Source organism: Anabrus simplex, chromosome 11 (genome assembly GCF_040414725.1).
Source record: "Anabrus simplex isolate iqAnaSimp1 chromosome 11, ASM4041472v1, whole genome shotgun sequence".
Classification (NCBI taxonomy): Eukaryota; Metazoa; Arthropoda; class Insecta; order Orthoptera; family Tettigoniidae; genus Anabrus; species Anabrus simplex.
The window spans coordinates 60,168,134-60,193,594 of record NC_090275.1 but is presented as its reverse complement, the minus strand read 5'-3'; the positions used below and the strand labels follow the sequence as shown (position 1 = coordinate 60,193,594).

The following is a 25,461-nucleotide window of genomic DNA, read 5'->3' as shown; positions in this document are numbered from 1 at the left end:
CATTTTATAACATGGAATGCATTACGTATAACACTTACGTGTTTGACACAGAATACCGGTGTACCCCTCGTGACAGCGACACTCCAGAGGTTTGGTACAGTAGCCGTGCTGACATCCTGGTAACACCTGACAGTCGTGACATGTCTCTCCAGCCCAGCCTAGGCGACATCTGTGAGAAGAAACAGAGACCATTAAAGCAGGTATCAATTCGAACATAACGAAAACAATTAAAATTAACCACGATATGTCGTAGGTGATTGGAATCGGACACCGAGAAAGAAGGGTTACCTGCAATCTATTCAAAAATCAGTCTGCAGTTATAAGAATTGAGGGCTATGAAACAAGAAGCAGCAATCCACAAAGGAGTGAGGCGACGATGCAGTTTGTCCCTTCTACTTTTCAATGTTTATATAGAACTGGTGGTAAAGAAAATCAAAAAAGGAATTCGGGAAGGGAACCACAGTCCGAGGAGAGTAAATTAAACCTCTGATATTTGCCGATGCTATTGTTTCTTCTTCTTCGCGAATGGGTCGCTTAGGACCACACGAAATCAACACTTTCTAGCCTTCCTGTTGGCTCAGTATTCCTTCATGCTGAACGATTGTATCTGTTTTTGTTGCTCTGAGCATGTATGCTGCGTAGTCTTCTCTTCTTCCTCGAAAATCCGTGTGTGAGTGATTTTCCTGATTTCATTCCGGTCAAGTACGTTTGGTGATCCTAATGCCTTCAGGTTTTTCTCTGTAAGCTTGCACCAATTCGGTCTTGTAGCCTTGTTCTTTATGAATGTATGTATTTTGTGCGTTAGTCTGTTCGGGTCCATTCTTTCAAAGTGTCCCCTGAACTGAATTCTTCAGATTCGCATTGCGTCTGTGATTTTGGGATTAAAAAAAAAATATATATATATAATTCTGTGTCTCTAAAGCGTAGAGTGCTTCAGATTGATTACAGTTGTATAATGTCGGATATTGTAGTTCCAGGAGAGGCTCATTTGTTGTATATATTTTTGTTAATTGAAAAGCAATCTCCATTTTCTTGAGTCTCGATTCACTAGATTTCTTTTAGTTACAGTTTGCTGTAATCCACCTAAATACTTAAATTCGTTTACTCTGATGATCTTGTTATTGCCAATTAGAAGTTCATTTAATGCGATTTGAATGTTGGTCATAAATTTTGTTTTTTCAAATGATATTTGTAATCAAATTTTCGCTGCTTGTTCTTGTACTAGTTCAAGTTTTTTTTGTGCGTCAGAGATATCTTGGGCAATTAGTGCCATGTCATCAGCAAATACTAAGCAATCTAATTTTAAGCCCTTCAGTTTTGGCCCCAGTGGGTGGTTTGGTACACCAGCTTTTCTCCATTCCCGTACAACTATTATTTATTGTTTATTTTATCTGAGTCTGCGGATAATCTGGAGAAGTTGCTGAATGGTCTTGGAGAAGGAGTACAAGATAAATAAATCTGCAACAAAAATGGAGGGCAGTCAAACGAAGTGGAGTGATGCAGGAATATTAGATTAGGAAGTGAAGTCTTAAAGGAAGTAGATTAGTATTTTTACCTGGGTAGTAAAGTAACTAACTATGGCAGAAATGAGGAGGACATAAAATGCATAATACCACAAACAAAGAAGGCCTTTCTTTAAAAAAAATGTGCTCACTTTGAACAATAGGAATTTTAAATAAATTTATTGAAGTCAGAAACAAACAAAATATATGCGGTCATACATATTACACAGTTTAAAAAATTAGGGGAACATGTTTTCTGAACGTACGCCATGCTGTACAAAACAATACCTCACACTCGGGTATATTAACAACAAAACCTTTATTCTTTACCGTTGAAGTATGCAAAAGAACATTGATGGATTCACATTCATTTTCAGAACACAAACGGAAATGTCCAAATAAGGACGAAAACAAAGTGGTAACAGTCCTCCAGGGTGGATTTTTATCACAGTTGGAGAGCTTCCGTATGGTGTATTTCCTCCATGAGCATTTATCACAGCTTGGCATGCTCCGTATAAGTCGACGGACGTCACGTTGCGGTATCAGATCCCATTCTTCAATGAGAGCCTGTTCGGGGGCTTGAAGAGCCTGTGGTGGAACAGGACGCCCACGAAGACTTCTGCCAAGCCTATCCCACACATGCTCGATGGGGTTAAGGTCGGGACACATTGATGGCCATTTTATCCCTTGAATGTCCAGTTCTCGCAAGACAGCATTGTCGTGCATGAGTACGAATTCAGGGCCAACATCGTATGCAGCAACCAACATATGCTGTAGCAGTATCTGCTCGATGTACCCCGCAGCTGTAAGATTACAAGATACTGATGTCACACTAAAGCATCACAGAACCTTGTCCGAATCGGTCGCCTTCCTGGACAACATATGGTATGTACTGCTCACCACGGCGTCTCCATACATTTGACGTCCATCACGCTGTGTCAGGGGAAATATGGACTCGTCTGTGAACAACACAGGTCTCCATCAGCGAAGTTGCCAGTTGACGTGGGTACGGGTAAACAGAAGGTGAGCTGCGCGATGTTGCTGCGTTAAACGGGGTACTCGAACAGGACGTCTGAGTCGTAAGGACACTTCTCTTAACCTGTTCTTTACTGTCTGGTCAGACACCGTGACTCCAGTAACTCTACTGAGGTATTGTTGAAGTTCTCTGGCTGGCAGTTGCCGAACGAAGCCGCAACGCATAGATGGTCAGATATCGGTCATCCTGTGGTGTTGTCATGCGTTCACGACCTTGTCCAACCCTCCTTGTGAACTGATCTATCTTATTGTAGCGATTCTACAAGCGTTGAATGACTGACGAAGACACATTGAGATCCACAGCAACACGATGAAAAGTCCATCCTTTCTGGATTAAAGTGACGGCCCTTATGAGTTGAACCTCGTTAAGATGTCTCATGGGATGTGCTGGTTTACGTACAACGTGCTCAAATAACCACAGTAGTCTGTGTACCTCACAACGACACAAGGACACACCGCTCTTCACTTTGTTTTGAGGGGTCACCTGACATTTTAAAGCATGGCTTCGCCTACAGATGGAGTATAACTTCGATTTGGCATACCCTGAGTAGCTAAGGTCTCAAGGTGTGCTTTAAGACCATTGGAATCCCATCTACCAAATTAACTTCACATACCAGATGTTATAAGATATGTTCCCCTAATTTTTTTGAACTGTGTGCAATCATAAACTAAGACACACCACGGTAGGACAAAGCATTCTTAGTAGCGCTTGGTATCTCAAGGAAAATATATTCTTATGTATAAGTTGCAGGACATAGCCGGCAATCCAGTAGATGCTTCATCGTCTGGGGTTCTTCGCATTCGCAGTTAGTAGTGTCGACATGGAAGGACCATTTCTTTATATTACACTTAGAGCTTCCAATTCGAGAAGGAAGACGACACAGTCCAATTTTGTTCATGCCCTGGTGGGAGGATTTCTGAAGGTGCAATGCCTGGTAGTGTTATTCTAAAGTTCAGAAATCCACAGTTGTTTTCTTGCTGTAGTTTGCAAGACTGCAGTGGTTTTTAGGAAGCTTCTGGACCTCAATCTAGGGGTACTCGGTATATAACCATATAGCGGGTGGGACTGTTAATGGACCTGTTTAGTTCTCTCTGCATTGGCAGCTGTCTCACTAAGAATGTCTGGTGGAGCTATCCATCCAAGCTGGCAGAGTTTTACAAGAGGTGGAGGCCTCGAATAACCTGTAGGCCTACAAAGCCTACATGTTTTATTGAGCGCCTTTCAAATTTCCAACATTTTGCGTGTCTGGATTTGTATCAAACTGGGCACGCATATTCTGCAGCCTCCACCTTCAGCCTTCTATTCTGGAAATGCTGCTTGTAAGTCAGAGTACGATCGTGACTCCCAGATATTTTGGATGAGGTGGATTTACTAAACGTAATCTTTGCCGTGAGTTGTTCCGTTCACGGCGTGTCTAGTTGTGCTTAAGATGGAATGCACACTGGTGGGTGTTTGAAGGGTTTTGACGAATTTGATTGTTAGAATAATAGGCATCCAATACTTTCAAATCATCTATTAAATGGGCTTCAAAATCTTCAAATGATTACCTTTGACTTGATTTGCGGCATACAGGAAACTTCTTGTGTTCACCGGAAGTGATTGGTCATTAGTGTAGATGTTAAATAACATTGGTGACAGATCACTTCCTCGTCGTAAGCCATTTTGACATTTCCATAGACTACGTTTTAACAGGAAGTCAACAGGAAATCTCCTCTTTTGAAGTAAACTTTGTGTAAGTTTTGTGCAACCGTAATTCTTCGTCATACCATAGATCTTCTCTGACAATGCATGGTATTTGGCAGCGTGATAGGATATGTTTGAAGACATTCGTCTGGAGCGTGGCATTGTACGGAAGCCATACGTGGGCAATAACTAGCTAAGAAGGGAAGAGAATAGAAGCTTTTTAAGTGTGGTGTTACAGAAGAATGCTGAAAGTGAGATTGGTAGATCGAATTGCGAATAAAGAGATATTGATTGGAACTGGCAACAATTTGGCTCATTTTGACCAGAAAAGATAGAATGATAGGACACATCTTAAGACACCCAGGAGTTAGCTTTTGAGAAAAGTGTAGGCTGTAAGAATGGTGCGGGTAGATCAACGAATGAGGTCTAAGATCACTAATAATCTGCGATGGAAAGGGTGCCAACAGCACAAAGAAATCCCATGCAAATCCCATGCGATTACTCTTATGGATCTACTAGAAGATTTGATACTATTGCATATTCTAAAACCTTTGCGCATGGCATAATTATGATCCTTCTATCCGATTCTAGTTTGATCTTCAACTAGCTGAGGAGGTGGAAGAAAGAAATGAAGGCTATCTACGAACCTACTGTTAATTATTTCAAAGACAGATATAAGCTCAAATGCGTTTATTTAATAGTTCTACTGATAGTAGCACGAGGAGCTATACTTTTTTTCCGAGGGATTTAGAAAAAAACACATTGCAACTTTCATTCGAGATCAGATAGTCACCATAGTACCAAAGAAGAGTTGTCGATTTCTGAACGAATCACCATCTTAATCCACGTCTCTATGTGTAATTTGAAATGTATACAATATTATATTTTAATATTGTAATTATAATGTTTATTATTAACTTAAAGAAATAAATGAATACTGGATTAAAGCCACTCAATTATTTATTTAATGAAGCCGAACTTTCAGCCAAATTGCATTGGCCTTCATCAGGGCATGTTAAGTTCTGCCTTCGATAGTGAGCAAACACTTGCAGAAGACGTTACTAAATTCAGACCTGGTACGTTGAACAATTTATGGCCTCCCTAAAGTACACAAGAATGACGTGCCACTAGGACCAATCGTGAGTGCCATTGGTTCTGCGACCTAATCAGTTAGCCCGCTATATTTCATCACTGTTACAGCCAGAAACAGGGAAGACAGAACATGACGTTAAATATTCGAAACACTTCTTACAGAAGTTACGTGAGCTACGGGTGGACGAAGGCGACATTCTGGTAAGTTTGATGTTACGTCACTTTTCACTAATATACCAGTAGAAGAAACGCTTGCTTACATCAGACAATACCTATCTGAGGACTTGACCAATCTGGCAGCAGCTTGTTTAAAATCTACTTGCTTCTACTACAAAGGGGATTATTACGAACAGACAGAAGGAGCAGCAATAGGTTCACCTCTGTCACCAGTGGCTGCTAATATTTTTATGGAGCACTTTGAGATTGATGATATAACTACAGCGCCATTGAAACCTAAGTGCTTCTATAGTTACGTGGATGACACATTTACGGTCTGGCCACATGGAAGGGAGACATTAAATGAATTTTCGGGGCACCTAAATTCCATTAACAGTAAGATCAAATTCACAATGGAAGTGGAAAATGAAGGTAAATTACCTTTTCTTGATGTGTTAGTATACAAGAAGAATGATGGTACACTAGGCCATGCAATGTACAAGAAACCTATACATTCTGAAAAATACCTTCATAAGACCACCCCTGCCAAAACGCAGCTCTAATTCGAACATTATTTACTAGAGTGAATAACGTTGAAGACGCTGATAATCGCTCAAGTCTATTAAGAGAACTGATAACGTCCATGAAGGAAAATGGCTATACTTCAGGGGATATAGCACGAGCTGTGAAGATCAAGGAGCCTAACAGGGATAGTACCAACCAGGACTACAGTAAAAGGAAGAAAGTATTCCCTCCTTACGTGGCAGGTATAACTGACAAAATAGGGCGCATTCTTAGGAAGTACATACAGTAGTAATTCCAGTTTTCGCCACAGACCGGAAGCTCAAATCCCTGTTTCGACCATTCAAAGAAAAACCACGTCTTGAAACACCGGGCGTGTATGAAGTTCCATGTGATTGTGGTTGTTCATATATTGGCATGGCAAAAAGGCTTGTTAGCACCAGGGTGAAAGAACGCATCAGGTCGGTAAAGAATGTCGCTCTTTCATCCTCCACGGAGAATGCCATAAGCCAGTCTGCCATAGCAGAACATTTCTACATTACAGACCATGAAACCCTCTTTGACCAGGCGAAGGTCATCGCACCTGTAAAAGACTTCTATGCTCGACTGGTAAGAGAAGTTATAGAGATAGAGCTGCGCCCAAATAACATAAAGAGGGAAGGCGGCTTCAAATTATCAAATACATGGAGACCTGTACATCAGAGATGCTTGCATAACACCACCATGGCACAGCGGGACGCACTCAAGAAACTGTCGACAGGAGGGCTGTTAATCACAGCATGACGATCCTTGAGCTAATTGTTCGTCAAAAATTAACAGATATCTACTTGAAGAGCATTTCTTGAGACTGTCTTTGATCAGATTGTCGATATACCTCAGGTTCTTGATTAGTGCTGTAGAGAACATTTTCACCAGGCCTTGTTCTAATATGGAATATACTTCAGTGTATTCCTCATTTAAATTGTTAGAGTAGACTTTCTTCCTCTTTATTTTCTTCCCATAGCAAATATGGCTCTCACTAAGTGTGAAGAGTTTTGTTTTCAGTCTACTTTACGTCACGCCGACACAAATAGGTCTTATGGCGACGATGACAGGAAAGGTCTCGGCGTGGGAAGGAAGTGGCCGTGACCTTAATTAAGGTACAGTCCCAGCACTTGCCTGGTGTGAAAATGGGAAACCTCGGTAAACCATCTTCGGTGCTGCCGACAGTGGGATTCGAACCCACTATCTCCCGGATGAAAGCTCACAGTTGCGCGCCTCTAACCGCACGCCAAACTTGCCCGATCATTGTGAAGAGTTTCTGTTCACTACCAATGATAGACAGCACGTGACTGACGCGACATAGGAAGACTTCCTTGTAGATTGATGTATGTAAGTAGTTCAGCGCGACGTTTGTACAAGGCGCTTCCGGTCGCCTGTCCGTTTGCTAGCTCCTTTCTCCCAATGCGATGTTTAAACCATTCGTCCGCTTTCACCGACAGTAACTCCTACACCATCCATGTAAATGAATAGGTTTCTTTAAAATAAAATCGTACCGGCAGGTACACCTCTACGCCGCACATTTGAATTTCCGCCTTAAAGTACTCCTCTACAAGAAGAACTCTGAACTTTAACTACTGTATCAACTCATAAGTTTTCTCAGAAGATGTCACTACCGTAAATTTTGTGATTACGAAGTTGTCAGTACTGTGAGGAGTTCAACTTGTTTTGTTTCTATTGATCAAGAAATGTGGACATTCTCTTATAGATGTCTCTACTAAAAAACTATGACCATGCACCCTGGTGCGAAGTTGAAGAACTTTATTTGAAGAAATTTTGTATTCATAAGTTTGTTCTTTACTAAATTTCTTTCCTTCATTTGTGGGTTGGCAATATAAATCTTTTCGCCAGTTTTGAACTTAGCCAATCCAGAATTTCTGTAATTAATTTTTGACCAATCGTGTCTTTCTTCTTCGATTTTGATGTGTAACTGTAAGCTACCCAATAAACGCCTGTGGGTGTGTCTTAATTATTCATGAAATGTCTCGAATCTTCCCCGAGAGTATAAAAACTGCTGATTTTCCTGTCTCTCGGCCACTCGAACAACATCTAGCCCAGTATATGGAAGTGTAGCAGGAGGCGGGAAGCGCCTCTTTCATCCGGCAGCAGCTCTTCAACAAGGTAATAATGGTCACTTAACATCTTTATTTCTTGCTAGCTCAGCATTTTAATCCGCGGGGAAGGCCAGAAACCTTTGCTATGTAATAAACATGTAATCTCCAATCGTTTTTGTAAAACTTCAAATATCTTTAACTGTAATTCGGGGATAGAGAGTGCTTTACCCTCTCGAGCTCCCCTTCACTCTAGTTTGAGGTGACTACGTTTTGTAACTGGTTTTCTTCCCTTTCTGTAATGTCTTAAATTTTTATTATATGAGTCACCTCCATAGTTTGGGAATAGCCCCTGTTTCATCGGCCTAGTGCCTCTTAGGTTTTAGAAAGCTTTCACGTAGGAGTGCAAGTACACACCTCCATTCTACTTGGTGTTGCGGGCCATTTACTTAATATTTTCTTGTCGGCTAAGGCCCATTAGGTTGGATACAAGATACCCCTGTTTCATTGTAAGTTGTGCCTTGATGGCAATCATGTGTAAAAGTCTGGTATTGCCTTTAATAGGCTTGTAAAATCAAGAGCGGGTCAGCTCTTTCTTGTTTTTGGATATGTGCCTCTAGGAGGCCTGACATTGCTAGGTGGGAGCAAGTGCTCCATGTTATTAGGGGTTTTCTGCCCTTTGGTAAATATGTGGTTGTGAGCGGAGAGCTCAGAAATTGTATAAAGTGGGCCTTGTTAAATTATCTCTATATCTTGGTTTTTCCTGGTCTTGTACCTGATTTGTTAACTTGTTGTTATTTGCTAAACTCTGAAATTCTATGTGAAACTTGTTAAGTTTTGCTATTTTCGAAAATATAACCTTTAAAGCAATTTTAATCAATATCTCAGCTTTGTAGGTAGACCCATTCCAGCCCGCACCTTCTTTCACCTCTGCTGTTCCACAGATAACTCGGAACAAAAATAATTGAGGAGAATTAAGATTTTGTGATAATAAGATTTACGGGATTAATCTCAAAACATGGTTTTTGAATGAAAGATATTGTAAATCATATTCATAACTGCAACTATGGTATGTGTGTATATGATTTCACTGAAAAGAAATGTATCAGGGGATGGCAGAAGATTGCGAGGAGTAGAGGACTTAATAAGACAAAATAACTAGAATGTAATAGCAAGAGAATACTAGTCGAATTCTATAAATGAACGGGAAATATGAACGCCTCTGTGGTGTAGTGGTTAGTATGATTAGCCTCCACCCTCGGAGGACCGGGTTCGATTCCCGGCTCTGGCACTAAATTTCAACAGAGGTCAACTGAGTAGAGGAGGATTCGATTCCTTCCTCAGCCATCCTCGAAGTATATTCCGTGTTTTCCCACTTCTCCTCCAGGCGAATGCCGGGATCGTACCCAAGGCCACGGCCGCTTCCTTCCAACTCCTTGTCCTTTCCTATCCCATCGTCGCCATAAGACCTATCTGTGTCGGTGCGACGTAAAGCCCCTAGCAAAAAAAAAAAGGAAGAACAAAGGTATATGGGACAGGAAATTTAAAGAAGGCGAAAACAGAGAAAATACCTGTAGTTAATATACGAAAAGGGTATCTGTGAGGAGATATTTAAAGTCCAGGAAATATCTCAAAAAGCTTTTTTTTTTTTTTGCTAGGGCCTTTACGTCGCACCGACACAGATAGGTCTTATGGCGACGATGGGATAGGAAAGGCCTAGGAGTTGGAAGGAAGCGGCCATGGCCTTAATTAAGGTACAGCACCAGCATTTGCCTGGTGTGAAAATGGGAAACCACGGAAAACCATCTTCAGGGCTGCCGATAGTGGGATTCGAATCTACTATCTCCCGGATGCAAGCTCACAGCCGCGCGCCTCTACGCGCACGCCCAACTCTCTCAGAAAGCTAACGTTGTGCAACTTATAAAGACAAGTCCAGGTAATATTTATGGGATATGTATTAATCAATTGTATTTTAATTATTTCTTGTAACACGTTGTTTAATTGGAATATCTTCGGTATTTTACAGCACCAACGAAAATATCTACATGTATTTTTTTTACAATATAAAGCACGGCCTCTCAAACGCTCAAAATCTCTTGCGTGCAAATCGAGGCGCAGATACTCCGTGCACTGTGCATCGCTCCGACTCGGCTCAACTCGGTTTGACTCGGATGGTATAGTGCGCTGAGAGCGACAAAGCGTTCGGTGATCGACGGTTTGTTTGTCAGTGAAATAGATTAGCGCAAGACAACAACATAATAATGGAGCAACCTGTTTCGAAGAAAGCAAAGACTTCCGAAAGTCCATTTCAATCGAACTGGGAACTTTCGTATTTATTTGTCAGTCGTGACGTTAAAGCCAAATGCTTAATCCATGCGACCTATCCGTGTGATAAGTTAATCGAAAAGATATATTTTCCAATACAAAGGCTTTGTTCAAATTCTACGAGAATTTGTCGAAGGAAGATTTTCCTAAGCTAAGGTTATTTCTATATTTGGTTCCACATGCATATGTAAAGGTATTTTTTCCTGCTTTGACTTGCATGAAAACTAAATTGCGTGCGAGTAGGCCTATTTCTGATTGTAATTTAAAGAAGGCTCGCAAATTGCTGTCAGCCGGCCCATTGTTCCAGACATTACTGGTATCATTGGAAAGATAAAGGAAAAGAAGAGCTAGAGAAGATAAATTGTCTGCTCAAACCAAATGGAAAGAAGAGTGTTTTAACACCGGTAACGTTGCCCCATACAACAGTGTCACCCCTCACCGCATATAAGCATTTCACAGTGAGGGGAGGATCAGCGGGGAAGGTGGAGAAGGCGAAGACAGGCCGAACGGGTGAGCCAGGTGTAGGGGAAGTGGAGTGGGGGTTTGCACTCTGGTCAACCTAGTGAAGTCGTCTCCTGCACCTTGTGCCCGTGCACTGCATGGCGCATGCACACTGAGAGGCCCTGATATAAAGGAATGCTCTCTCTCCCCAGTCGGTGGTCATCCTTGTTATGGAGAGAAGAATATTCAATCGATTCATTTATGTATTCACTCATACGTAGTACTGTAATTACATTCGTGGTCTGGCCAACTAGTGACACAGTGGTGCACCACAGGAAAGTACCATCACAGCTCTTCGCTAGTCCCAGCCGACGGTAGCTGTGTTCATACAGTCTAAGCAGAACTGTGGTCTTCGTTATGAAGGGTAGATCAGTGTGAGCGGCGGAACTTAAGAATGTCCTAGTTTGAGCAATGGGCAAATTTCAAATTCTACCAAAAAATTAGGCAAATCCGCTTGCGAAAAGTTTGAGATGATGAAGGAAGAATTACGAAAAGTCACATCAAAAGTCCAGATGGTGCTTGAACTGTAGCGCCAGTCCAAGAACTGATTGACCGCAGTACGTGATTGTACGCTGTGTTGCCTACACTGTAGGCGCTAGTCCCCGAACTAATTGACTGCAGTACGCAAGTGTACACTGTGTTGCCTATATTGTAGGCGCGTGTCCACGAACTTATAAATTAACAGTAGTAGTATTATGGTTTTTTAATAATGTTTTCACGCGCAAGAGAAACATGTAGATGCTTACAGCTACTGACGAACAAAAATGTTACAGATAGGAAATTTAGGATTGTGTTTACTTACTTGCATTCTCCTGGCCATTCGCAATATCCCCTGGTGCTGTGGCACTTCTCCGCGCAGATTGCTGAAACAGAGGATGAATGGAATTTCTTGTTAATCTGGTGAATATAAAATAAAAGTAAATTAATGCTTTCTTTAAGAAAAGATGAGTCAAAAATATCTGTTCCCATTATTCAACCACAAAATATATTGCCTGTCTCCGTAGCTTAGCTGTTAGCTTTATGAGCGTCCTCGGAGTCCTGGGTTCAGTTGCCGGTTCCTATAGAAATTTAACGTTGGCAGGAGGGCTGGTATGTGAATATAAATGTGTATGCAGTTCACCTCCATTGGGAGTGTGCCTGAGTGAGTAAATGGCGTCACATTAGTTACCATGGTTACAATGGTGTCGGGAAAATTATTAGACTATGCTAATTCCAGATAGACGCCAGGCCAAAATCAAATACACTTTAAAATGAGTCTAGTTGAAATACAAGAATCATTTTTATCTAGTAGTTTAGTAGATGAGATAAACCATGGATCACTCACGTTCAGAGCAGAATAGTCCGTCCCATCCTCTGGCACAATTACACTCAAAACTTGTGTTGCAGGATCCGTGCTGACAACCAGGCAAGGCAATACACTTATTGCAGAGCTCTCCGTAGAAACCTGGAAATGAAAACAAATTAGATGCAATTAGTCGAGAAAGTTTAGAGCTGAGAAGGTATACACTTACTGAAGGGAGCAGAGGATGGATGGAGGGAAAAACTGTTTGCATCGACGGTTAATAGGAACATATGGTCAACACTCTCGTTGTGGAGGAAGTAATGTTTATTATCCTATATAGAATATCAAGAAGCTTAGAGTGGCCCATAGAGCAGTGGAATGGGTCATGTTGCGCATTTACCGGAAATTTTATAATATCTCAAGCCGTTTCTTTTCAGTTTCAACTCAGTTAATTTATAATTTATAAACAACTCCGCCTCTGTGGTGTAGTGGTTTGTGTGATTAGCTGCCACCCCACGGCCCGAGGTCCATTCCCGGCTCTGCCATGAAATTTGAAGTGATACGAGGGCTGGAACGGAGTCCACTCAGCCTCCGGGGATCAAATGAGTAGAGGAGGGTTCGATTCCAACCTCAGCCATCCTCGAATAATGATTTTCCGTGGTTTCTCACTTCTCCTCCAGACAAATGCCGGGATGGTACCTAACTTTAGGTTACGACCGCTTCCTCCCCTGTTCCTTGTTTATCCTTTCCAAACTTACCATACCCTTGCAAGGCTCCTGTTCAGAATAGCAGGTGAGGCCGCTTGGGTGAGGGATTGGTCTTCCCCCCCAGTTGTATCCCCATGACCCAAAGTCTCACGCTCCAGGACACTGCCCCTTTAGGCGGTAGAGGTGGGATCCCTCCCTGAGTTCGAGGGAAAAACCAACCCTTGAGGGTGAACGGTTTAAGAAGGTAAGAGAGATATAAATGCGGTCTATTAATTCTCCTAAATATTTGAATAGTTGACGTCAATAAGGATTTAAATTATGAAATATATTATATGTAACGCGAAATCAATCCAAAGCTTTTATCAACAACAACAAAAAAGAATTGGGCAAATAATGGGTGATTCCAATAGCTGAAGAACTTAATCGGAACTTAATGGTGATAAATCGAATGTTTTCGTTTGCAACACTAAATTTAAGTTTTTTTTCCTGTGTGATATTTCGTACATTCTGACCACTTTTCACCTCTCATCTAGTGACTATTTTGCTTGTTCTGGCTCATTACGGCCAGAAGCTATCTGATCGCAGTGTTCTTGGAAATAGTATTCTGTCTCAGGTTCCACAGGTATAGATAGACCTTGCTGGAAGGAGATTTAAAGCTCGTTTGATTTGACGTTATTGGTGTTCTTTCTTTATTTATTTCTCTTAAACTGCGTCACCTACTTCCGTAGCACCTCCGTGGTCCAAGGTATATGGCGCCCACTTACTGCTCCAGATTTTTTAAAAAAAAGAATGTCCGTCTGCTCAAAAGTAAGCCAGTGTTGTAAAGGTAGGTAGATGGCGCCACCAGTCTAAGCTTCAGCTTTCCTTGCCATAATTATATCCTCATCAGTTCTCCTATACAAGAGCCCACGAGAGTTCGTGTCTGGCGTTTAGTTCTAACGGTGAGGAATCCCCCTGTGGTGGGGCTGGTAGAATAACATCCACGATATCCCCTGCCTGTCGTAAGAGGTGACTAACAGGAGCCCCAGGAGCTCTTGAAATAGAAGTATGGGTTGGCGACCAGGTAGCTTTTAGCTGAGCCCTGGAATTGCTTCCACTTACATGTGCCAGGCTCCTCAGTTTCATCTAACTTGTACGACTTTCCTTAAACAATTCTCATTCCGACCTCGACAGTGTTGGGTTACGAGGCTTAAGAAGTCTTTAATTTTCACTCCGTTGGTGGCCCTTGTCTTTATTTTCCGTCCTAACTTCATGTATAAAAGTAACCAGATGTCAATATCATCCATTCTTCTTGAATGCAATACAGGTGTTCAATTTTCCTACAGCTGCCAATCACACATACACCTTTGAACACAGAAAAATAGGGTGTATTAAACATTTATCCGCAGCAATGGAAACAGAATACTGAAAGCAAACTTAGCATGACAAACACATTATTCCATAATAATATGCCTACATATTTAGAAATCATATAAACCTATGCCATTATATATAATTAATTATTCAAAATGGTGGTGTATTACGGCCAGTATTTTGCCGTTTTCCTGATAATTTCCAAATACATGAATATTTTTCTATGATTCTTTTGTATTATTTTTAGTAATGATACAGCTACAACATAATACTAAATCAGTGAAGTCCATCAAGTATCACTATTTTGTTCATGAAGTTATTTTCAGTGTTTAATTAATTTTCATTTGAAAACATTCTTCAAACTTGGCCAATGAAGATTGCTGAATAATTCTTCTTCTTCTCTACGAAATATACTTCTTCTTCTTCTCCTTAATCTGTTTACACTCCAGGCTCGGTTTTTCCCTCGGATTCAGCGAGGGATCCCACCTCTACCGCCTCAAGGGCAGTGTCCTGGAGCTTCAGACTCTGGATCGGCGGATACAACTGGGGAGAATGACCAGTACCTCGCCCAGATGGCCTCACCTGCTATGCTGAATAGGGGCCTTGTTGAGAGATGGGGAGATTGGATGGGACAGGCAAGGAAGAGGGAAGGAAGCGGCCGTGGCCTCAAGTTAGGGACCATCCCGGCATTTGCCTGGAGGAGAAGTGGGAAACCACGGAAAACCACTTCCAGGATGACTGAGGTGGGAATCGAACCCACCTCTACTCAGTTGACCTCCCGAGGCTGAGTGGACCCCGTTCCAGCCCTCGTACCACTTCTCAAATTTCGAGGCAGAGCCGAGAATCGAACTCGGACCCCCGGGGGTGGCAGTTAATCTCTACAAAATATACACGCATGCAAAATTTCGTGTTAATGTTTTAAAAACGTTCAAGGGTTTTGAAGGAAACGGTTCTGAAAAACAAAATTTACGTGAAACAAGCAGCAAACTTACCGATAAAGGGCTTGCTTCAGTGACAGGGCTTCATATTTTTTATCATAATTCCGAAAATATTGGAGATATTAACAAATATTTTGCACTGTTATAAAGAGAAAAGTTCAATTTTAAACGAAAAATAAATTGATAATTCTCACTGTCGTTCGAAGGTGTCGCTCACCCATTGGAGAAGTTGGGATCCAGCTTCCCGAATTAAGATGTCGGTACGGGACCGATCATATCATTATAAAAGGGTTCTCCAAGATCTCGGTGTTCAATTTATGGAAAAACTTTCTATCCGTGATGAAGAACAACATATCTAACTGCTGGGAGGACCAGAAAGAAGCATAGATTAATGAGTAAAAATAATTATGAATATCGATCTTTCAGTATTGATTATATGACTAGTTAGTTTTAAAATAAACTTAAGTTATTCCGAACAAGTTGAAGCTGATTTGGGAGAAGATCAGTTTGGCTTCAGATGAAATGTAGGAACACGTGAAGCAATCCTGACTTTACGTCTGATCTTATAGGATCGAATCAAGAAGGACAAGCCCACGTACATGGCATTCGTAGATCTAGAAAAGGCATTCGATAATGTTGATTGGACCAAGCTATTTATGATTCTGAAGATGATAGGGATCAGATACCGAGAACGGAGAATTATCTACAATCTGTATAGAAATCAGTCTACAGTTATAAGAATCGAAGGCTTTGAAAAAGAAGCAGCAATCCAGAAAGGAGTGAGGCAAGGCTGCAGTTTGTTCCCTCTCCTTTTCAATGTTTACATAGAACAGGCAGTAAAGGAAATCAAAGAGAAATTTGGAAAGGGAATCACAGTCCAAGGAGAGGAAATCAAAACCTTGAGATTTGCCGATTATATTGTTATTTTATCTGAGACTGCAGAAGATCTCGAGAAGTTGCTGAATGGTATGGATGAAGTCTTGGGTAAGGAGTACAAGATGAAAATAAATAGTCCAAAACAAAAGTAATGGAGTGCAGTCGCATGAAGGCAGGTGATGTAGGAAATATTAGATTTGGAAATGAAGTCTTAAAGGAAGTAGATGAATATTCTTACTTGGGTAGTAAAATAACTAACGATGGCAGAAGTAAGGAGGACATAAAATGCAGACTAGCACAAGCAAGGAAGAGCTTTCTTAAGAAAAGAAATTTTCTCACTTCAAACATTGATATCGGAATTAGAAAGATGTTTTTGAAGGCTTTCATGTGGAAGTGAAACATGGACGATAACTAGCTCAGAAAGAAAGAGAATAGAAGCTTTTGAAATGTGGTGTTACAGAAGAATGCTGAAGGTGAGATGGATAGATCGAATCACTAATGAAGAGAATCGAATTGGTGAGAGGAGATCGATTTGGCGAAATTTGACGAGAAGAAGAGATAGAATGATAGGACACATCTTAAGACACCCAGGACTTGTGCAGTTGGTTTTTGAAGGAAGTGTAGGTGGTAAGAACGGTAGGGGTAGACCAAGGTATGAATATGACAAACAGATTAGAGCAGATGTAGGATGCAATAGTTACGCAGAAATGAAAAGGTTAGCACATGATAGGGTGGCATGGAGAGCTGTGGACTGACGACTCATACAACAACAACAAGTTATTCCGTACGTCGAAAACGCAGAAAGAAATTTATAAAACATTACTGTACTTTACACGTAGAAGAAAAATAGGAATGCACCAGTGTTCTATGAATATGCATCTCGAGTTCGGCAAACTGGGAGAACTTAAAAGTAACTATGTCGACAATTAAAGTACCTTATTAAATTTAATTTCAAATATTATCAATAGACTGATTACTGTTCTTCCTTCTTTGTTCGTATCGGCCTGCCAAGGAGCAAATTATTTTAGCTGCCTTCTCTGGGCTTTGATCTTTGCTCAGTGCTCCTTCATTCATTGGCGGTGATTTTATATTTTGTCCTCCTTTCACGCTTTCCCGTCTTCAACTGTGGCCTTTCTTGAAAACTCTGGTAGTCTCTTAGTTTCCTCGTGAGTGAGTTGCGTTCTTGTATATCTTCATAAGACCGGGCGAGTTGGCCGTGCGGTTAGGGGAGTGCAGCTGTGTGCTTGCATCTGGGAGATAGTGGGTTCGATCCCCACTGTTGGCAGTCCTGAAGATGGGTTTTCTGTAGTTTCCCATTTTCACACCAGGCATATCCTGGGGCTGTACCTTAATTAAGGCCACGACCGCTTCCTTCCCACTCTTAGCCCTTTCCGATCCCATCGTCGCGTTGACACCTATCTGTGTCGGTGTGATGTTAAGCCAGTTACAAAATAAGATCTTCATAAAAGATCCCCACCTCCTTGAACCGAGTTGGCTGGGTTTTCTTATCTTTAAAATAGGTAAAACTTTGATTCGATAATCGTGTGGGTTTCATTCTTAGTAAGTGGTCATAAAATGTAATTCTCCTTCTCCACATGATATCAGAGATCTTCTGGACATGAGTATACAGCTCACGGTTTTTCCGACGTCTATATTCACCTTTCTCTTTAATTGGGCCAATAGTTTTCCCTAAGATCTTTCTTTGTTTTATTTCCAATTTTTCTATCAGGCCTTTCTTGTTCATAACAAAGAATTCCGCTGCATACAAAGCCTCTGGTCTTACGACAGTGCAATAATGTCTGAGTTCTGCGTTCAAGGATATGGACTTTTTTGTAAACGTACTTGGTCAGTTGATAAGCTATTCCCATAGTAGTCATCGCGTTCATTCAACGACTTTCAGAAAATAAGCGATTAGAATTCAACTCACCTATTTTACAGCGACATTCTCCTGGTCGCTTACAGTAACCTTGTAGTGGATCACATCCCTTGCGACAGATGGGCACATCACACAGATCTCCTGTCCATCCCGGGAGACACTTCAATTCTCCCTGGTCTGTGCATGTGTAGTGGCTATTCTCGTGCTGCTGGGACGGAACTTCACAAGCCTGGAACGAAAAATACAACATAATAATAATAATAATAATAATAATAATAATAATAATAATAATAATAATAATAATAATAATGTTATTTGCTTTACGTCCCACTAACTACTTTTACGATTTACGGAGACGCCGAGGTGCCGGAATTTAGTCCCTCAGGAGTTACTTTACGTGCCAATAAATCTACCGACACGAGGCTGACGTATTTGAGCACCTTCAAATATCACCAGACTAATAATAATGTTATTTGCTTTACGTCTCACTAACTACTTTTTAAAGTTTTCGGAGACGCCAAGGTGCCGAAATTTAGTTCTGCAGGAGTTCTTTTACGTGCCAGTAAATCTACCGACACGAGGCTGACGTATTTGAGCACCTTCAAATACTACCGGACTGAGCCAGGATCGAACCTGCCAAGTTGGGGTCAGAAGGCCAGCGCCTCAACCGTCTGAGCCACTCAGCCCAATATCACCAGACTGAGCTAGGATTAAACCTGCCAAGTTGGGGTCAGAAGGCCAGCACCTCCATCGTCTGAGCCACTCAGCCCGGTTATGTGATGAAAACCAAGGGAACTATAAACCAAACACCCTGGTGCAACAGCCCCGAAAGGCCTTGGCCTACCAAGAGATCGCTGCTCAACTGGAGGGTCTGGAGCTTTCGAGGTGTCGTGTAGTCAACACGACGAATCCTCTGGGCCCTTTTTCGTGGCTTTCTGACTCAACGACAGAGAGATCCTCAGTTGTAACCAAGTAGGCTGAGTGGACCTCGAACCAGCCCTCAGATCAGGTAAAAATCCCTCACCTGGCGGCGAATTCAACGCGGGACCTCTGGGTAAGAGGCAGACTAACTACCTCTACACCCCGAGACCGGCAAGGGAACTATGAAGGTCTGAAATTACCTACCGTTGCTAAGTGATGTGGGGAGGGAAGTGTGCCTATAATAAAAATAATTATGGCGTATGACTTCCGGAGTGTTTTGATGCGGGTCTCAACAGTCGGTACGGATATGAGTCTTGCTGTTTGAGGGAGCAGCACTACTACAGTCTGTCTAGCTAAGCCCTCTGGTCTCTCGGAACGAATTTAAGGAAAATAACGTCATTCAAGATCAGATTTCTCTTGAGACCTAGATTGAGAACATTCGTGCGTCATGAAGCGATGAGTCATTCTTATACCGTTAAGATACCTGCCAAGACACGTTTTATCATTCACAGCAACTACATGTAAGGACAATGAGGCTGAAGACTCAAGCGTAAACGACAGGAAATTACCTTTAACGTTCATTTTTATGTACTTGGATTATAGCATTTGTCTACGGCTACACCAGAGCTTCTCACACTTTTTAAAAAAGATTCTTCACCTCAATCATGACCCAAATTTTAGTGTACCCTCAGGGTAAAAAATGCCCTGAATAATCTGTTTAAAACATATGTTTACCTGGCAGATTATTAAGGCAGTATTTAATTGATGGAAATAGTTCTTTTAACTACACACTGTGAATAATAGTAAGTTATTATATTCACCACAATTCTGTTCAGAAATATGGAAGGTCTAGAGAAAAATGTTCAGCCCCCATCTACATATAAAATTTTCTACCTTAAGATGAGATATTTTTTCCATAGCTTACAAAATAAATAATACTGTGCAAAATATACATATATATTGTTTGCTAGTGCTCGTTCATTCTGTCTATCGATAGTTAATAATTCATTCATTAATTTGATCATTGCTGTGCTCGCCTACTTCCTTTCACTCCACGAGTCACTTACAAATTCACCCACACACTCACAGATACATGAAACAGTTCCATTAAATTACATTCTCTTTATATACATTTGAAATCTTAGAAGAGGCAAGTTCTCGACATCCCCTGACAAGAGTTCCATATCTTTGCGGAACGACAAAAACAACCCTTCTGAGAGGCAGAGGTACGGCCAAAAGGTGGACAAAGGGTATCTCCATCGCCCCTCTGAGCTAAGCGATAACCAAGAGATAGACGTTGGAAGGGATCAACTTGTATAGAGGCAGATCAGGTCAGTTTGTTCGGCTATTGTCTCGATGGAAGGTAACCTTACTGGATGGGAGGGTTAGTGACGGTTAATTAGCCTTTCGGCGCGGCGCTGTAATCACTGCAGCTTACTCATGTTCTCCACTGTTGTGGTATGCCAAGCAGGTGTACCACATGTCAGTATGGGCCGAACCACGCAAAGATAAGCTGATCTTATTGCTCGTGAACTGAACCCTCTTAAATTCCTGTATAGGATCCCCAGAATTTTTGTTGCCTTACGCCTTGCCTCTTCACACTGTATATTCCACTATAATTGTCACAGATAGTTATGCCAAGTAGTTTGAAACTAGTGCACTGCGGAATTTGTTTCCCTATTGTATAACTATTTGTGACAGGATTTCTGGACCTACTCATTCTCATATATGTACACTTATTTACATTTATATTCAGGATATTTACATCTCACCACATCGACAGATTCTCCATATCAGATTGTCGAGTAAGGGCGTGTTCCTTATTTATTATACATCTCTACAGCGCAATATCGTGGACATACTGAGCCGTTGAAAATGAGACACAACCTGGGAGATCGAGAACGTACACAGTGAAGAGGAGAGGCCCGATCGCAGAACCTTGTGCTACTCCAGATATTACTGGAACAGCCGGTTATCGAGCGCCTCCGTACACCAAACACACTGGGTCCGACCTTGACACCTTAGCTAAATTGGCAGAGCATTCACCGTGAATCCGGAAGTTGTGCTGTGCGCTTTCCTCATTAGCGGTGTTCATTTAGCCATTTTCTTTACATAGCATTTCTTCTTAAAAAAGAATGGAATATTCCCATCCCCTAGATTCGGATCGCCTGATCACATTCGATACATGCATTATATTCTCCTCTTACAATTATTTGACGATTACCACACTAAATATAATGTATTTTGTCCTAGACGTCAACAATATTACATAGTCTTGGAAAACATGTATCTTCCCCTTCCTCAGCTTATTTAATGCTCACTTTGGTTTCACAAATCTTATGGAGTATCCTACCAATACAACATACATTATGACTGAAGAATGAGTGGATGGCTGCATGAATTGGTGAATGGATGATTCCACGGATGAATTTTGCTCGTGAAGAATGATTGAATAACACTCCTCTCACCCGGTCACGGATAGCCACTAACTGGGAAGAGAGCATTCGTTGATGAATGACAGATTGATTGAGTGACTGAATGACTTGATGGACTGAACTGAACATTCCATTATAAATGAAATACAGGCTGCCTAAATGGATGATTGGCTGAGTGCATGAATGAATGAATAGATAAATACCGTAAATAAACACTCTTATTTTCCAGTCACGGATAGCCACCAACTGGAGAGAGAGCATTTAGTAATGGATAAGTGCTTGATTGTGAATTAATGAAGCAACGTGAACATTCCATTGTAGATAATGACTCCCTAAATAAATGAATGAACTGACGGATGGCTGAGTGCATGAATGAATGGGCTGGATTCCAAGTCCCATCTTCCAGTCACGGATAGCAACCAACTGGGGAGAGAGTTTCTCTTCTTGTACTACATCTACTAAACACGACCTAGCAAGCTAGAAGTCTATTTCAAATCACTGAAATGTCCAAAAATATACATCAACACTGATATTTTATTAACGATGCTCTTTCTGACGCCAACCTCATGTAGAGAAACGTATTCACTATCACGTGTTTCTGCAGTGATCGACTATGTGAAATATTGCGTGTATTAAGACGATTTATTTCCTACCTCCCGAGCTAGCAAAATCTCCCGTCTGACAGGAAATCGAACCCAGAACCCTAGGAAGTAAGGGCTCATACGCTGCCCATTCTGCCAAAAAGCCGTACTTTTGTAGACCTCCCGGAATAAGAATGTAACTAACAAATTATTCAAATGTTTAGAATTCAGTAGAAATAGAGTGTACCATCACGCATTTAAGCTGTGGTGTCATCTTATATCTTACATTTCAACTTCAAGCTGGCAGTGTTTTAGTCTTTTCAGAGGAATCTTTCCTGTAATGCTCAAACGGGGTTCACTAAATTAGATTTGTTCTTTAGTGAGATGTTAATTTATAAGTGATTGATGATCGTTGACCCTTAGGTTAGTTGTAAAAACAAAAAGCAAAGTCATCCCCGTACAGGCCATGAAGGCCCTTGGAGGGGTGGAAGGTAAAGGCTTCCACTATCCGTAACCTCGGCACTTGGTGGATTAGAGTGGTTAGCTTTACGCCCGGCCACCTTTGCCCCCAGGAATTAATCTGGTACTCATTTTTGGTGTAGGCTGAGTGAACCTCAGGGCCATGTGCACTTCCGGAAGTGGAAATCTCGTTTCTTAAATTTTACGACTTCCTGACGGGGATTCGAACCACGTCCTTCCGGGCGCACCGAGTGCGCCTTTACCGCCTCGGCCAAGCAGCCCCTATAGGATAGCTGTAGGGCTTTAAAATTTCATTCTCGCTTACAGGATAGCAAACATAAACGCATGTTTTTTCAACTTCGAAATATCACAGCCCCCTTAAACAATTGCTATATAGATAAATGTTTCCCACATTACGACTTTTGAAAGAATCTTGCAGGCTGTGACCGAACTGATAAATGCAAGTTAAAACTTCGCCAATAACATTATGATATAATGGGTTCAAAAACAAAATTGAAGAATAATTTGAGCTAAATACTTTTTACTTTCCCTGCATTTCTTTTTCTTTTCATTTCTCTTCTGCAATTTGTTCCTAGATATCCGCTCGCGTACCCGCCACCCCCGCCAGTTGTACCCCATGGTCTGCCAATTATTGGTTAACACTGTCTTCTTACATTAATTATAAATCCTATTTCAAAATTATATGTTTTATGTCTATAGTGCATATTTATGTTGATTTTTCCTATGTTTGGAAACAAAAGGCCTTGAGGTAGGTACCATCCCATATCTAGAATTGAAATTGAGTAGCAGGGAAGGAAGACGCAAAGAAATAAAGAATATTTGTGTTTAAAATTAAAGTCAACTTCATAATCAAATTACGCTTGGTTTGCCAATCTCAGTGCAGGAATCGGTACGTTGTTTAGCTTCTGTGCCCACGATACTGGGTTTGATCCCAGCAGAGCAGAGCACGGGGCTAAGATTTTGTGGTCGTCTTAATACATCTACAATATTTCACGTCGTCGACCACCGCAGAAACACGTGGTAGCGAATATATTTCGCTACATAAGATTGGCGTCAGGAAGGGCATTGTCAATAAAGAGGGCTTAATCCTCATCAGTGCCGATCTCGGAGAGCTGGGGAAGGGTCAGGAAGGAAAGGAAGATTTCTGGACGTCGAACTGTTACTAAAGAGACGTATTTTGAAATTAGTCGGCACCTTCATGGTACAGACTGAAGAAAGAGGTTTGATATCTGACAGGGATAGAACGGCCCAGTAAGCTGGTCACTCCAGGTGAAGGAATTCCTCGCAGACCACAGAACACTTTCTGATTCCCACACCCTCCAGTGTTTCCGAAAGTCAAAACCCTGCTCAAGGGGCGGAGAATTTCGTCAGCCGTAAAGATGAAGACAAATGCAATGCGGACTCTGCAGGCAGTGACTAAACATGGATTGCAGCTCTCTTTTGAAATGTCGTACAGACGCTGATGGACGTGTGTCACTGCCCAAGAGACTTACTTTCAAGCTGCTGTTGTGCAAAATGTTACATGTTCTCAGTAGTAAAAGTTTCGTGTACAATTCGGTCACTCTCGACTCCATTATTATTACTGTTATATTTGCGAGTAAGCCCACTAGGACTACACAGAGTATTTAGAGGCGTATATTTCACTTCCTTTGTGCACATATTCCTTTCATTATTTTACTGTTGGTTTCCTTTCTTCCATCAGGCTAAGTTGTTTCGGTTTTTTCTTTGGTCTATTATTGGTCAACTTGCTATTTGTTAATTTTCGGTCTGAAGATTACTCGGTTTTCGACATCTGCTGCTGTAATTCCTGCCCATTTCAGATCAGTTTTGATTTCACCAATCCATTTTATTGTGTCTGTTTTGGCTTTAATCCTTTTTTCATAGAATTTGTCTATTTGCTTTTTAAGTCTGTCTGGGTGCTATTTTAATGTGTCCATAGAATCATAACCTGCATTTTTTAATGTTTTCCTGTCTGCCTCTGGGTCGGGATTGTCAGTCGGTGAGTTTAGAGCCTAGAATTTTTCTTATAATTTTGCGTTCCTTTTTCTCAATGTTTTCAATGTCTACGTTCCTGTTCAAAATTAGCGTTTCTGATCCATAAAAAGACATTCTGGTTTAATGACTGTATTGTAATGTCTTAGTTTCGTGTGCTTGGAGATACACTTTTTGTTGTAGATTTTTGGGTTAGTCGATATGCAGTTTCTGTCACTTGACATCTAATTTCATTGGATTTATTATTATTATTATTATTATTATTATTATTATTATTATTATTATTATTATTATTGAAATCACCACCGGTATTCGGCAAGGAAGTATCAGGTCACCAATCTTCTTCATAATCAGTTTATAATATTGTCATGAAGAAAGAAACATCACAATTGAGAGCAGACATCAATTGGACCAACCAGGAAATGCTGGCAAATTTCGACATCTCGACTTTGCAGCCGATATTGCACTTTTGGTGACTACGACATCCAGCTCTGGCTAGTCATCAAAACCGTGAATCAAGCAGCCAACATGATGGCCTGCATTTTAGTTACAATAAACCTAAAATTACGAAATGTGAGATAGTAAAACTCAGGCCTGCATTAACGTCAGAACCACTCGGATGTAAAATGTCGATGATTTCACCTATTAATACTGCAGTTCACGCTCATATTGTGAAGTCTATGACTATGTTCTGTCGCCTCCAGCCTGTACGGTTGGCAGTTACCGTCTCTTATAACAGACGTCATCACGTAGTTGCTCTACAGTAGGGCCCACGAGAGTTGAAGTCTGACGTTTAGCGCCACCGGCGAGAAAAAGTTGACTAACGCTGTTCGAAAATGGCCTGTTGCTATGGCAACGATAACAGAGTTGCAACATTTTAGGACGCTATCACCACGTGGGTTGGCTTGCTCTCAGTACATTTTATTGCTATTTTCTGAGCAATTACGGGGGAAAGTCTAAATGTCTCCTTAATTCCATTATTGTCATTCATATTCTGACTGATTTCTTTTCTCGATGAAGTATCGTCTTCCTATTGTGTTCATTATACCGTAGTTTATTCCTGAATTGTACAAGTACCGTTAACAATCGGCGTTAAATAATAAGAAACTATCA

The 25,461-nt window shown here is 41.2% G+C and overlaps 1 protein-coding gene across 1 annotated transcript in view; it reads right to left on the bottom strand.

Annotated features, from left to right (window-relative positions):
* LOC136883266 (delta-like protein 1) overlaps window positions 1–25,461 on the bottom strand; it is a 192,803-nt gene that overhangs the window by 10,954 nt on the left and 156,388 nt on the right. Inside the window, exons 3-6 of the mRNA XM_067155477.2 lie at window positions 17,991–18,168; window positions 12,232–12,351; window positions 11,710–11,770; window positions 39–169 (exon numbers count right to left, since the gene is read on the bottom strand). Coding sequence (XP_067011578.2) covers window positions 39–169; window positions 11,710–11,770; window positions 12,232–12,351; window positions 17,991–18,168 — 490 coding nt within the window. The remainder of the gene's footprint in view (window positions 1–38; window positions 170–11,709; window positions 11,771–12,231; window positions 12,352–17,990; window positions 18,169–25,461) is intronic.